Source organism: Motacilla alba, chromosome 3, assembly GCF_015832195.1.
Source record: "Motacilla alba alba isolate MOTALB_02 chromosome 3, Motacilla_alba_V1.0_pri, whole genome shotgun sequence".
Classification (NCBI taxonomy): Eukaryota; Metazoa; Chordata; class Aves; order Passeriformes; family Motacillidae; genus Motacilla; species Motacilla alba.
This window is the reverse complement of record NC_052018.1, coordinates 80,338,532-80,351,412: the sequence shown is the minus strand read 5'-3', so window position 1 is coordinate 80,351,412 and position 12,881 is coordinate 80,338,532. Positions and strand designations below refer to the sequence as shown.

Below are 12,881 nucleotides of genomic sequence, written 5' to 3'. Positions count from 1 at the left end.
GGAACAAAGCTATGGGACAAGGTGATCGCTGCAATTAACTGAAAACTAAACTTTCACTCTCTTCCCATTTTACTGCTGCAAAAAGGACTGTGTACACAATAATTACATGCATGCAAAAAAAAAAAAAAATCTCACAATTTGAATCCAGGGGTTTCATTTTAAACAAAGCTCACAAGCTTCTGGTTTGGTTGGTTGCTTCTGAGTTTTTAAAATACAAACCTTGACCACAAGAGGAGTTTCCAGTACATTCAGCTCTGATGCTCTTGGAAGATTGTTTTGGGAGCTGGAGCGATGTGTATTTGATCTCAGGGGGCTGGATGCCACAAAAGAAGTAGAAGCTGTGCACGGGGACTGCCGGCTCTCATCCTGTGCCACAGAGCGGGAAGGAACAGGACGAACCACCAAATCCAGCAACCTGTTAAAATACTCATTTTAAACTAGGAACATCAATAAATAAATGGGAAAAAGCATGCTGTGATGCTGACAACAAGAACACTCAGTGAACAAGAAATACAGGTCAGCCCTCACTGCAGGGGGTGATACATTAGGCCCACATGGAAGTGACAGGCACTTCTTTTTGTTTGTCTGTCAAAAGTCTGTGCACCACAAGCTTGTTGGTCAAAGCTTTCGTTTCAGCTATCTTAAACTTTGTAAGCATATTTCTCATAATGTAAATACATGTATTTGCCTAACTGATACTATTAAAGCAGGAAAATATGTTTCTCCAAATATTACTTAGGATTGTGTCACAAATGTTGTATATCTTATGTGCAAAAAAGCAAAACAAAGCTGTATTCACATACACCTTCCCACCAACACACTAACATAATTCAAACAGATTTCTCTCCTTTTTCTGTCTCCCCTCAAACACACAAAACAAGGCTAAACTTTGTTAAAAGGCTGCTTACTTATTAAACTCTGAGAAATTGGTTGTCTTGTTTCCTAGCCATGCTTCTTTAAATCTGGACAGTACTTTAGTGATTAAACTTGCTCTTGTATGCACATTTCCTGCATTAGCCTGCCTTGTTGCTGTTGATAATGGCTTTGGCCTTGAGACTGTAAAGCAAGAGGGAGAAGTATCAGCCTCGTGTAATCAAAGCAATGGCCAGCTGCACATCCTAGTTCCCTTCTCTAGAATTACCTTCTCTTAAGACTGATGAAGGCAAACGGTACGGCTTGGCTCTCTCTACTGCCAGCTTCCTTTGAACTGTGGGAAGGATCTTGATATATTGATCTAACAGAGAATTTCTGGCTACTGCTCTCTCTCTCAAGCGAGGATCACGACCATTCTGACAAAGGAAATGTGTAAAGCAAGAAGTTAACAATTCACCAGAAGTTCATTGCACGGGACTGTCTCTACTCTTTCCAACTAAGGCCTAAATTTGCTCTACAGATACAGAACAAATCCACTGCACAGAACGACAGCAAGTTCCACCCAGGAGCACACACCAATTTCACCTGGTAGTTTTGGATAAGTGCAAGGACGACTGGAATAAAAGCAGAACATAAAACTCCTAGTTAAAAGGACTCTGACACTTTGCAGAGCCTTATCCTTACATACTTAATATCTGCAATTTTCAAATGGATTATGGAAGAGCAGGCTTTCCCCTGGTTATCATGAAATAAAGATGTCTGAGAGTACTGAATACACAGGGCAACTGCAAATTTTGTTGGACATAATGATGGGAAAATTAAGAAAATTTACCTACACCTTCTGTCTGGAACACAGATTTCACACACAGTTTTCACACACTTAAACCTTCCAAGACTACCTTTAAAGTTTGATTTACTGGAAAAATACATTTTCAAAAAACAACATATGCATCAGAGATCCCTAAGAGAAGTTCACATAACACAAAATTTGATCTGGATATTTTGAGAAACATAGGTTAGAATTTATGTCATAAAACTGGCAGCATGAAACTACTGGAATCAAGAGAGCTTGTGCTGGAATTTGAGAAAATAAAAAACCCAAAACCACAACTAAACCCTACTACACATATTTGACCTCTTGAGCATCCAGACTGCTCTCACGTAATAGCAAGATACAAGATGTGACAGACAAGCTACTCTTTATTCCACAGAAAAAACTGACACAAATAACTTCCCTCGCTAAACCATATATAACAGCAGGATCTGAGGATCTGAATGAAAAGATGGGATGGTAGAAAAGATACCTATTTTTTCATCAGATACAAACAAACTTTCAGTGGAGTCAACCACTGAGCATTTAATTTATAACTTCACACGGCAGTTTGCAGTAGTACAATTATTTCAGCCACCGTTTAGGTTGAGTTGTAACTTGACATGTAGGAACTTATTCCTAATGTCTTTCAAAGAGTGGTATAAAAGACAAGGCAAGATTTTTCTTGATGACTGTCAAAAGTGATCAGTCACACTGACAGAAACTTGCACACCCAGCAAGACTGCTACCCTAACCTTCAGATTGGCCTTCATGGACTGATTCAGCTGGAGTGCTGGGATGTAGTTGGCACGCTGCAGATGGTGGACTAAGAGGAATTCATGATTCTGAACACCAGATTTGGTCTGTAAAAACTTCTCCAAACACTCCTGTGAGAAATAACATGTTTCAAACATCATTACAATTCTGCCCCTTCTCTTGCCAAAGAGACAAGGTTTTTTTTGCTTCTCCCAACTCACTTTTTCTGTGTCTGTGAAGGGCAGCTTCAGCAAATCCTCCATCAGCCCCATCTCCTGACAGATTTCATACATGTGCTTTAGCAGCTCTTCTATGTTTAACTTCGTGGTGTGGTGCTGCAACAGACCCCAAGCCTCCACCATGCACCTGCAGTAAAGGTTTAGGACATGGAAAGGAATGGGAACAAATGCCCCACAGTGATGGTATCCATTCAAAGCTCAAAGGAAACGGAGAGGAGCCCCGTTTGTGTCAGCAGTTCTCCACATTTCCCAGTAGGTGAATGCCAAAACAGTGGAGATTTCCTTACCTATTGGACAACAACACGGTGAGGAACAGCCGCACTTCGCTGCTGCTGGACATCGACGGCTTCATCATCTGCATGTACCTGAGGGCACGCCTGTGCTCTCCCTGGCACATGAGGGACTGAATTATCCTCATGTGCTGCCATGACACAGTCTTGAGTGTAGCTGGATGGAAGAGCAGGGCCAGGGAATTCTGGACAAGTTGAGAACAGCTTCATTACCATGGATACACACACCCATGTAAGAGTCAAAACTTTCTGCAGCAAGGCTGGACGTGGGTTAGACCAACTCAGATATCTAAATAACAAAATACTTGATCCAGGACACATCAGTAAAAATTCTTCAGTATTTGCAGGAAAAAAAATCAGCCATACAAATGTGAATGTGTTAAAAGGAACGACTCAGATTTTTCTAAGTTCACAAAACCCTGTGTATAAACATTTGTTTTTATAAAAACATTATTAAATAATAAGTTACTCAACAATCAAATTGATTCTACTCATATAGTGACAGGTAAAAAACATCCTAAGGCATTAGGAAAACCAGGCTGAAACATCACTCCTGCAGTCTTTTATCTCAAATGTTCCTGCTACCATCAGTTTCCACGCTTCAAGTACCAAAACCACTTTTCTAGAAACAGTGCCCAACCAGTCTGCTGAAAACCTCCTAAAACAGAGATTGCTTTGAAATTTCAAAGATTAGGCATTATGTATGCTGATTATGCCTTTGTTTTAATCAATTTCTTGTCAAAGTAGTTAAAACAAAATTTGAAATCATAACTTTTGCTGAAGATGTCAGACCAGTGTTTAAAAAAAGCTTCTTATGCTCCGACAGCTCATAACACCTAAGTAGCAATTGTTAAAAATATTTTATTGGTTACAGCTCTGCACTGCAATGAGTGTCTAACTCAACTGTTTCATACTTACTTCATAATCATTGTGATCAAGAAGCCAAAACCCTCGAATCAGCTTAACAAGACCCCAAGGGATAGCAAAGGCAGTTGGAAAGGAGTCAATTGAAATTTCTGTTTTATTTGGAAAGGAATGCATAATATCCAGCAGCAAGTAAATTGTCTGAGAGTACCTAATTAAGGTGAATAAATTGCTAAGACCAAAAACTTGTATCACATTACAGTTAGCAAAACAATGAAATAAGAATATGAAGATAGTAGAAAGCAGAACATCCTAATGTATCACTCTTGCTATTTCAAGCTATTACAACCCATTATATCAATAGTCACGTGCTAATCACAAGACTGTATTCTGAATGTATTTCCAGAAAGAAACACTTGTGGATTTCTGTAAGGCAATCAGAAAGGCAGATATTGGGTATTTCTATACTGCTGTTACAAACCCAGGCTTCTGCTGCCGTCAGTGAAGCTACCAGCTGGACACTCAACATACTCCAACATCCAATGCTTAATTATTAAAGAAAACGAGTTCTACAGCTGTTTTATTCTCCTCATTTCCTGTCTTCACAAAACCAACACAAATTATGGTGCCCTTACAATGCAACTTAGCACTGACTGATTGAAACTGTGTTCAAACTGCATGTGGATCCCTCACTCCAAGTGTCATCTTCCCTTTCTGACATCCCATGTCAGGGACGTGTCTGAGTAAGGCTGCTTGGGACTATAACCATTTTTAACCCCTTTGCTCTACAGGCTCCTCTGTTGGTTTAGTCAACAAACAACAAAGGCAAGTCTGCATGTTCCAGCAGCTTAAAAATTAGGCTTCTGCCCAATGACTGTTCTCAACCCCTTCTTTATTATTCTGAGTGCTTGTACTTTTTACACCAAAAAAAAAAAAAGCAAACACTGTTAGCTGGGCTTGGCAACAAATTATTTTGGTAAAAATCAGCAATTGGAAAACCACTGTTACAAATCCTTTTGTTCTGAAGCAGCACATTTCAGACACTGTTCTAACACAGAGTCGTTTGCTACAGAAAGGAGTGCTTTAAAATATTAAAAACTATTACATTTTGAGAGAAACTAAGCAAAAATAATTAAATATCTTAAATATTTTAGGGAACTTGTTTGCTTGTATCAGAAAAGAATTTGCAAAAAACACAGAGGTGACAAACACATAAGAACATTTATGTTGTTATTACTGAAGGATAAATAACAAAATCGGGAAAGGATACAATTGCATGTTTGTCGCTTTCTTCAATGCTTTCTAGCAAATAGAGATCCAGCAGTGCCTGAAATGAAAGATGAAAAGGTTTTCTAATGCTCCTGTCTTTCACCATCATTACCTTTAGGGGACTGCTACTGCTGCTGCTGCTGCTGCTGCTGCTGCTGGGGTTTTCAGTGAACAGAACACTCACGTGTAAACTAACAGGTGGGTATTTCCCAGTGCCGCCTTCATCTCTCCGCCACAACTTCTCCACTTCCTCTCCCAACTGGGAAACCATCCCATCAATCATCAAGCAATCAGAATCCCATTTGCCTCTGCAACAAAAGGGAGCAAGGGCTTGCACAGAGTCAAACACTCATGCCAGCCTCTCAGTGTCACAGACCTCAGAGTCACAGGAAAGACAGTCCTTAGCTCACAATGAACTTATTAATTAGGGAGTCCAATGGACAAACCCAGGAGAAGAGCTGCAATGACCTTTTGGGTTCCAGGTTTGCTTTCTTGTTCTGTTACGTGTAATGCCATGGAGTGTAGACAAGAGGTTTTAATTGCAGAAATAACCACTCCCACACAGTCTAACAGTGGCAGCTTTCTAGAGGTTTCTCGAAGTCTTACCTTGATAAGCGCTTGAGTTTCTGTCGGTGACCTGTATAGTAGCTCTGAATCAGAGGGTAATTGTAGAAAGGTCTGGACAAATGCATGTGATCATCTACAGGTGATAAAGTACATGCAAGTTAAAAAAGTAAGACCACATTTCTCAACTAAAACTTTGGTCTAGACAGACAGAAACCACACAACCTCAAGAAGCCTCCAACTCTCAAAGAATCCAATCCTGTTTCTGCCTTTGCTAAAGGAGAACTAAGACAAAACTATTACTGCTGCAAACTGGAAAACTACAACAACTTCTCATCTCAAGATCTGTTTCATGTTTGTGGTTGATGTTGTGTTCAGAGCCATGCAGGGTAAGCTCAAGGCTACTCCTAAATAAACAACTCTGAAAGGGAATGATTTTTTGAACATGTGAGCATCTGTAAAACTATTAAAGCTGAAAATTGAATTTATAAGGTGTCTCAATTAAGAGCATTTCCAAGCTGTATTTTCACCTCGAGCAATAAATCAAAGGTTGAAAACACGCAGGTACTGCTTTTACTATCAAAACGAGTGTGCTGGTACTACAGGTTCTGCTTACCTAAACCCTCGGGAAGGAGACTGGATCGACAGAACCAGATCACAACTTGTGCATACAAAAAAATGAGGCTAGTTACCACCTGCTTATTTGTCAAGTCTGAAAAACCTGAAATAAAGGCAAAACATGATTTGAGTATTGCAATTCCTTCCATTTTATAAAACACCCTTTGCAGAACAAATAGAAAGTATGAACAAACACAGTGGAAACCTGTTCTTGTCATTGTCCCTCTGGATCACTTATGAATTCCAAGAAAAAAAACCACCATTCCCCCACACCCAAAAAAAAAAAAAACCCAAATCATTACAAAGAAACAAAATCACTAAAGATTAGAATTGAAAAATAAAGCCTAAACTATTAGATATACTCAGGAAGACAATGTTTGTTTTCCATGTAGCAGAGATTTTTACTTTAGCAAAAGAGATTATAGTCCTCTTTTTCCCTCAATATCCCAACAACAATTTTTAAAATCAGAAGCCAAAAAAACTCAAGGAAATTGCTTTACACATTGCTCATTTCAGCTTCTATTGTATTTCCCAGCAATTTGCACACAACTATCAGTTGCTAGCTCACAATCAGGAACACTTCTCAGCACTGCCACACTCAGGTGCTGCAACTGCCACCCAGGTGCTCACTCAGCTCAGTGCTGAACCAGTGTAGCCTCCCCTACCCAGCCTCATCAACTCCTCAACAAGCTGCTCCCCTCAACTCAAAGTGGCTTAAATCAAAATCCCAACTGCTCAGATTTAAGCACCCCCTCCCAGCTCAACCTGACTCTCTCCCAACCACCCAAAACAACAACAGCTCCTGGCTCCACAGTTGCAACCCAAACATCCTTCCAAATCTTAACCATCAGAACAAAGGCCTAGCAGTGCTCTCACCAACCTTTCTCAGTAAGCTCTCGGGCTTCTGTTAGAAAACAGTTCAGGACTGTGCTGAGGTTGCTCAGCAGCAGCTGGCAGTGCTGAAGGGACTGTAATGTCTGTGGGTCAATGAAGTTGCAGGAGCCGTCAAACAGCGGAACACCTTGTCAAGGAGAAACATCGAATCATCACTCAGCACAGCAACTGCACACTTCCAACTTAAACACTTCAACAACCACAAGAGACTTAAAGAACCACTTAAAGAACCAGCAGCATACACTGGCAGACTACTGAAGAAGATCCCTTACAAAGAATGACTCGAGGTTTCAAAAGTCACCACACCACTACTCACATATTTGGTCCAGTTCATCTTTTGTACAGATCACTTTGTTCCACGTCCACTCAAGAACAAACCGTAAATTTACAGCAGAACTTGGCTGCTCTTTAAAAACAGAAAACAAAAAGGACATGAAGCCACAATTCCTAGCCAAAACAGACACAACATACAAACAATGGAAGCAGCATTACCTTCAGAAGTCCAGTGTTTAATGCATCCCATCAGAAGTTCTAAAGAACCTGTCTGCACAGCAGCTGACAACACTGCTTCCAACTGCTCCTCCTGAACAGAACAGACAAAAGCAAATCACAACCTCACAGTTCTTTCCTCTCAGTCTCACCTTGATAAACACTGGAGTTTCTGCTGGTGACCCATATAGTAGCTCTGAATCAAACACCACCTGAGCCACTGACAGAAGTGTTTCTTTCTAACTGGATACCCATTCAGACACCACTTGCAAATGCACCTAGTCCCATATTCTTGACTCTTTCTTCATTCTAGCCACAGGCTGCACTGCTTGTTGGTTTGAGGAACGCAGTAATGTTTTCCTCTGACATTTCAATTTCACACAGGCTAGTTTCAGTCTCCATTTCTGTGCCTCAGGGTTTCAGTCTCTATTTACAGAGTCACAATTAACTCTTTTCAGTAACATCCTCTGCTAATACCCACTATGCACTTTGGGCACACTCCTTTGCTATCAGGAACACGGGAAGGGGACAGAGCAAACACCACTGTGTTTGCAAGGAAACAGTGAAGCTGAAGCCAAGCAGTTCCTGAGAGTAGCAAGACAAGAATCAGCTTCAACAGCCAAAGCATTAAGTTACAATTTGTTAAAGAAGTATCATAAAGAAGTGAAACATTTCAGTTCTAATAAGCTGGAATTTCAGCCTGTTCAATTACTGTATTCTAATGCCATGGCAGTCCTTGAGAAGGATAATGCACAGGCATCCACACACATGGGAAATAATGTAGCAGCTTATTCCAGCTGGTGTTCAGACATGGATCCTGCATGGAATTTTACATTCTTCTATTTTTTTCCTTGTCTCTCTTTTTTCTAAATCCTATTCAAAAATATGTTTGCCTTCTAAGTTAAATTATTATGTTCAAAGACATTTCTACACATTCTGTCATTTCAAAGCATGTGTGATACTTCCATCTTTTTCTGAAATCTGATTTCAGACAACGAAACACGTCAAATACTGCTTAGGGTGACCAATGAAATTCCAAGCCAAGCTTCTTGACCTAACTCTGAAATTTCTCTTTCTAGCATCCAAAAGCAATCCCTGCTCAAATGCATAACAAGTCTCTGAACAACATAGTCACAATTCAGAAATGTCATCATAAAACTTCTTGCTTTCCCAGGTTACTTCCCAACCAGAACTGATATCAGAACATCATGTAAGAATATAAGAGCCTATATCAGGCTTGCAAAATAAGCATTCTCTGGGCTGGGTCAGCTTGCCCAGAGGGTTCTTCCCAGTCAAATTCAGAGTTTGGATCTAAGAATATTACAATTTCTGCTAAATAATGTCGTAATGTTGTAATGTAAATAAAATCTGCCTCTCAGAGCAGCTTGTAAGTAAAACTCATAGGGTCACATCTTGTAGCCTCTACAGCCTTCAGACAAGATGGATGTTATTTCCCCCGGATTCCCCAGCGTACACCCACCTGACTCAGACTGGATGGTTGGACATCAACCAGTCTTGGAGACAGCAAGCCAGCTACAAGACACCGAGTGTAGCTGTCACGAATGGCTTCACTTATTAAAGGACCAGATTTCTTCAAAAACTTCAGGGTCTGAAACATCAATCAAAACAGGTTCAGACAGCATTCAATCACTAAAGTTCTGCCTTAAAAACAACAGCCAAACTAATGATTTCAATTTAAAAAAAAAAAAAACGGTAGAAGAAAATACCAACCCTTGCAATGCTAAAGGAAGTATTTTCCAGCCTGCCTGTCAATACACAGGCCCCGGTATTTTCCCTGACACAAACTACATTCTGTAAAAGTTAAACCTAACACACAGCTTTAAATCACACATCTGTGATTGTTTGTGCCGAAGCTGATTCATGTTACAATATTTAGTGAGCAGGAACTTAATTTCAAAGAGTTTGGCCTTAACTGTGCAGTGGCTCAGAAATTATAATTTGGCCAAGGTTGAGAGAAAATCATGCATCTCTTCGACAACAGTTAAATCACTTCTCCCTTTCTCCATGCTGTCTTCCTTTCTCAAGTTCATCACGGATCAAAACCCTAACTCCACTCTATACAAAGAAGTAAACACTTTCCCCAGCTCCCACCACACTCCTCCTTCCTACTACAGCAGCGCTGCAATTCCTTTCTGGCCATTCAATCCCTGCTCATGCCTCCCTAGAACAGTGCCATTTGCATGAAACTGGCAGGATAGGACTGCAGCTGTGCATGTGGATGGGCAGTGTGAGCATCAAGTGGTCTCTGACACTCAAAGCACTGCAAGAGAAAAGTTAGTAAAGGTTCATCTCTTGACACTCAATACAGCAAAAAAGGTCACCTCCTTCTGGAAGCCGGTGCAAGTCATGTGAACAACTCCTGAGCTGAGCAAGCATGTCACATCTGCAGAAATAAGGAACATTTGACAGACCTTGTCACCGTATCACCAGTTTATGCTTTTTAATTAGTGCTATCTGCAAAGACAAACCTCCAGCACCCCTTTCCTCCATCTCATCACTTACACATGTCCCATAAAAAGGAGTTACTCTCTGTCTCTGGAAACTCAAGCTTGAGTGCTACCCAGGTGCTGTGCTTTGGGCCTCAGCTCAAAGGCATTTCATTTTGGGACCATCACCCCTTCCCCAGCTATGTTACAGAAGCCCCAAAACCCAAAACTCAGCTGCCTGTCACATATGTTTCACAAGACTAAGTACCTTGTCAGGACAAAGTAGTCAGGTCAGAGAAGGTTTGTGGGGCTTTTTTTTGGCTTGGTTTTCGTGTGACAAACAATGAACAAGAAAGAGAACCACTGAAGTGGCATTTGACCTCCACTGAAGCTTGCCACTATTTAAAAGAAAAGCAGTGAAATACCTACCAAAATTATAGGTGCTTGGATTAAAAAACTGTTCAGGTGGTGGATAAGAAGGAGGAACCCCCCGACTCAGACTACGCTCGTGTACCAGAATATCCAAAATGAGGTTTGGAGAAGTCATGCTTATTACAGGATCCAGTGACCACAGTGCAAAATAGGGGCAATCATGAAGGAATTCTTCTGGCCTTGAAGAAAACAGTGCAAATGTTCAAAAGCAATTTTCAAATTAACCTTTTGTAGGGATATTGAAACCTCTTAATTAAAAACTACCTTGGTGAGTCTGGCATTTGAGCATGATACCAGCGATTGATGTCAAACACTCCCAAATGAACGGATGGTTTTTCTTCACCATAGGTATTCACTTGCCAACTGAAGATTGATACACTGGTGTCAGGAGAGATTACTGTCAAAGACAAGACATTGTTTCTTGTTGTAGAAAATATGAAATAGTTGCTGTTATTTCATTCATGAAACACAATATTTTACTAGGAATGATAAAAGAAATTTATGAAATAGCAGCCATCTCTGCAATAAGTTTCAGTGCCTTTTTTCTTATTCAAATTATTTGTTTTAAGCAAAATCAAATACACAATTATTAATTAAGTTTTGCATGCTGAATGAATAAGTATTTTGGGCATTTGGGGTTTTTTAATGTGGTGGGGTGGCTCGTATTCAGCCAGCTATCATGTTGGACTCCTTGGTAGTTTTCCACCAGGCACATTTCCAGCCACTTTTCCCGAAGCCCGTAGCATTGCAAAAGGTGTTTGAAACTCCTACAATTGGCCTGGGTCCATCAATCCAGCCTCTGCAGATCCCTCTGCAAAGCCTTCCTACCCTCCAACAGCTCAACGTTCTTGTTGATGATGGTGTTGTCCCAAACTTACTGAGGGTGCACTTGATCCCCTCATTCAGATCACTGAATATATTTCACAGGACTGGCTCCAGTTCTCAGCCCTGGGGAACTAGATTCAGTGGGTGGACATTGGATGCAGTCAAAGGTTTGAACAGGATAAAAAAACAATTCAGGTAACAATCCTAAGCAATAGAGTGATCTCACTGCTCACTGCAGACAACTGGCAGAACAAACTGACTGACCAGCCTTATACTGATGACCCCATACACTGCTCTAGCATCCCAGCAAACATAAAATAAAACCTACTTTTTCTCTTAAAGAATGATGTTCAGAGGGATAAGAAGTCTCACATAACTTAAGCACACAGATTTTTTTAATAAGCTCAGCTAGATGAATATTTAAGACTTTAAGACTGTAGGTACAGAACAGCATTCATTGCTTAGATCTCCAAACCATGTAGTTCAGAATATCCAAGCAGGGACATCAGAACAAACCTTCATTAACGCTGTCCTCTCTGTCACCATGGTTGCAAAATTTTTCTATGGTCTGACAGCTGAGGAATTTAGTATTGCTGGTCTGCCCTCTCCAGGGAAAGATTCCACCAGAGAGATCTAAACTGAAGAGCTTGACACAGTATGTAAAACCCTGGGAGAAAAAATGAAGAAGAGAGGAAAGGCTATTTTGAAATAATAATATACATTATACTTAAGTATGAATCAATGCAAATATCTGATATAATATGCTTATTTTACTGTACATTTCCCATCAATAGGAATTACATCTGACATGCAAGAGAATTAAGTCACAATGGGCAAGTTTTACTCTAAAGGCTTTACACATTTTCAAAATTTAGCATTTCCCTAACATTAGTCTAGATCTAAACATGTTTTGTAGAATTCCTTGCATCATCAAAGCATCTTTACAAACCTGAACATATACTTACAAAGAGACATCTAAAACAATGCAACACAGCTTCACACAAAGCCTTTGCTCCCTGCTTTGATTACAGAACCTGACATTACAGCAGCTAAAGATCTGTCATGAGACGTTACCAATAGGCACATCAGTAGAATGAACACTCATCTCTCTAGTAACAATGAGAACTTCCTTGAGATTTAAAACCTTCTTTCAAATCACATGAGCTTTTATCAGGGAAATATCCCTCAATTCCTTATGGAGCGGACATGGGATGAACATGGACAATGTGTTTACGATGCCAAGTTACTACAGAGTAAGCAAATGGCTTTGAGATACAAATAAATAGATATATAGAAAGGATGACCCTGTACCACTGCCACTACCATTTTCTAAGGAAGCATTAAGTGAAATACTGTCCTTCCAGTACAGCCTTCATTTAACCTACCATACAACATGTGAATGTGTACTGTGGACAAATAGCAACTCAACAATAAAAAAAGCCCAACAAAACACCAAACTAAAAAAACAGCAAAACCACTTCCAAACAAAAAATGAGTTTCCAGGACTTCC

The 12,881-nt window shown here is 40.2% G+C and overlaps 2 protein-coding genes across 2 annotated transcripts; both read right to left on the bottom strand.

Annotated features, from left to right (window-relative positions):
* Window positions 1-870: 870 nt before the first annotated feature.
* On the bottom strand, window positions 871-5,601 carry LOC119698782 (protein ELYS-like). The gene is made up of 8 exons (XM_038131306.1): window positions 5,287-5,601; window positions 5,104-5,160; window positions 3,888-4,034; window positions 2,967-3,154; window positions 2,662-2,806; window positions 2,440-2,571; window positions 1,142-1,289; window positions 871-1,056 (listed from the first exon to the last, which is right to left on the bottom strand). The coding sequence occupies exons 1-8, from the start codon at window positions 5,383-5,385 to the stop codon at window positions 905-907; spliced, it is 1,068 nt and encodes a 355-aa protein (XP_037987234.1). The 5' UTR covers window positions 5,386-5,601; the 3' UTR covers window positions 871-904.
* Window positions 5,602-5,704: 103 nt separating this feature from the next.
* LOC119699119 (protein ELYS-like) lies at window positions 5,705-8,248 on the bottom strand. The gene is made up of 5 exons (XM_038132164.1): window positions 7,671-8,248; window positions 7,495-7,584; window positions 7,165-7,305; window positions 6,283-6,387; window positions 5,705-5,802 (listed from the first exon to the last, which is right to left on the bottom strand). The coding sequence occupies exons 1-5, from the start codon at window positions 7,699-7,701 to the stop codon at window positions 5,705-5,707; spliced, it is 465 nt and encodes a 154-aa protein (XP_037988092.1). The 5' UTR covers window positions 7,702-8,248.
* Window positions 8,249-12,881: the final 4,633 nt, after the last annotated feature.

What these genes read in the sequence shown, in the direction of transcription:
- LOC119699119 (XM_038132164.1), bottom strand. Translation starts at nt 7,701, where the DNA reads ATGGGATGCATTAAACACTGGACTTCTGAAG. An exon ending in TAAACACTGGACTTCTGAAG is followed by an intron (nt 7,585 to 7,670) that starts GTAATGCTGCTT and finishes CTGTTTTTAAAG; the next exon opens with AGCAGCCAAGTTCTGCTGTA. An exon ending in TCTCCTTCCCGAGGGTTTAG is followed by an intron (nt 5,803 to 6,282) that starts GTAAGCAGAACC and finishes TATCACCTGTAG; the next exon opens with ATGATCACATGCATTTGTCC.
- LOC119698782 (XM_038131306.1), bottom strand. Translation starts at nt 5,385, where the DNA reads ATGATTGATGGGATGGTTTCCCAGTTGGGAGAGGAAGTGGAGAAGTTG. An exon ending in ACCGTGTTGTTGTCCAATAG is followed by an intron (nt 2,807 to 2,966) that starts GTAAGGAAATCT and finishes CCTTTACTGCAG; the next exon opens with GTGCATGGTGGAGGCTTGGG. An exon ending in TTCATCAGTCTTAAGAGAAG is followed by an intron (nt 1,057 to 1,141) that starts GTAATTCTAGAG and finishes CTTGCTTTACAG; the next exon opens with TCTCAAGGCCAAAGCCATTA.